A 1,635-nucleotide genomic window follows, 5' to 3' on the forward strand; every position below is an offset into this window, starting at 1 on the left:
ATATATAATAAATATAGATAAAAAAGAGATCTTGTTCTTACTTTGGTCTCCTGAAGATGTGTCCATACTGGGAGCAGGCAAGGCCTACTGTTGGTGTGTAAACAATTGGCATTAACCTCTCAATATCATCTTGTAATACCCTATAGAATAATTTTTCATTCCTCTCTTGGATTCCCATGATGTAGATATACCTGAAACGAAGGAAAAGAAAACAAATAAACACTTCTTATTTCCCATTTGTGCTTATTTAAAACAATGTGGAAAATGTCAAAGCAACAACAACATCTTGCTTCATATTATTCCTCATGAAACTCCTGTTTCCACTCAAACTGAGCTTTGAACACTAAATCAAATTTGGAAAAGAGAGAGTAAAAGAACTAACAAGCTGAAATAAATGCACAGACATGCACTGTGATAAAAGATAACCCATGGATTTATGACAGGATGCAGCTGGGAGTCTCATGATTGGTTCAAAAAAAATACCAGTGAAAGAATTTCTCATCCTCAAAAGGAACATCCCAAGGTCCTGGGGAAGGGCTTTTCACCAGAGAAGGCAGGGAGAGAACAAGGGGGAAGGGATTAAAGGATTCAATTGGAAGAGGGGAGATTTAGGTGAGACATCTGGAGGAAATTCTTTGGTGTGAGGGTGGTGAGAGCCTTGCCCAGAGAAGCTGTGGCTGCCCCATCCCTGGCAGTGTTGAAGGGCAGGTTGGATGGGGCTTGGAGCAGCCTGGGCTGGTGGGAGGTGTCCCTGCCCATGCAGGGGGGTTGGAACTAGATTATCTTTAAGGTCCTTTCCAACCCAAACCATTCCATGACTGTGATTCTAATCCTGACCTTAGCCCAGTTATGAAACAAATTAACCCCTAACAAAAAGTTCATTATAAGGACTTCCCTACATCTGTAAATGAAACCTGCATTTTTGCAACTTTACCTACCAACCACCATGTACTAATGCCTACTTAAGACTCGATGACCCAACAACATCAAGATCATTAATTAGGGGTTCATCTTAGGCCACAGAAACCAGGCACTTTGCCAATACAGATGACATGACTGCTTCAGATCAGCAAGTGACACGATGTGGATTCAAAAGGCATCTTTTCAGCTTGCATGAGAACAAAAGTGTTCTGATGTGGTTCAGGAAGCTTCAAACCATCCCAGTGCTCCTCTCACCTTCAGAAGACTGAAGGTGAGACCTGTTTTTACATGCAGGTACACACAGATTTGTATGAAAACAGTCCCAGGATGCTAAAAACATGTCATTCTAATACAAACAAAAAAATAAACAAAATACATCACTTTTTTTTTACCAAACCACTGGCTAAACAAAAGAAAGACTGATTAAAAAAATATACATGATGAGACTCAAAATTCTAACCCTCTAATTCCTTTCCTAGCACTAACTACTGTATGATGAACACTTTAAATTATCAAACTCTCAAATTATCTTCATTCTCATGTATTTTTCTAGCATGATGATGATGAAGGATGATGAAGAGACTGGAATATCTCTCTGATGAGGAAAGGCTGAGAGACCTGGGGCTGTTTAGTGAGGAGAAGAGAAGGCTGAGAGGGGACCTGATGAATGTCTCTCAATACCTGCAGGGTGGGTGTCAGGAATGGGCCAGTCTC

At 40.6% G+C, this 1,635-nt stretch overlaps 1 protein-coding gene across 1 annotated transcript in view; it reads right to left on the minus strand.

Moving 5' to 3' along the window:
* The window catches only part of ME2 (malic enzyme 2, NAD(+)-dependent, mitochondrial), a 30,644-nt gene that overhangs the window by 15,750 nt on the left and 13,259 nt on the right, over positions 1-1,635 (minus strand). Inside the window, exon 3 of the mRNA XM_010008494.1 lies at positions 42-191. Within this exon, the coding sequence (XP_010006796.1) occupies positions 42-191 (150 nt within the window). The remainder of the gene's footprint in view (positions 1-41; positions 192-1,635) is intronic.

Source organism: Chaetura pelagica, unplaced genomic scaffold (assembly GCF_000747805.2).
Source record: "Chaetura pelagica isolate M959 unplaced genomic scaffold, ChaPel_1.0 scaffold182, whole genome shotgun sequence".
NCBI classification, from domain to species: Eukaryota; Metazoa; Chordata; class Aves; order Apodiformes; family Apodidae; genus Chaetura; species Chaetura pelagica.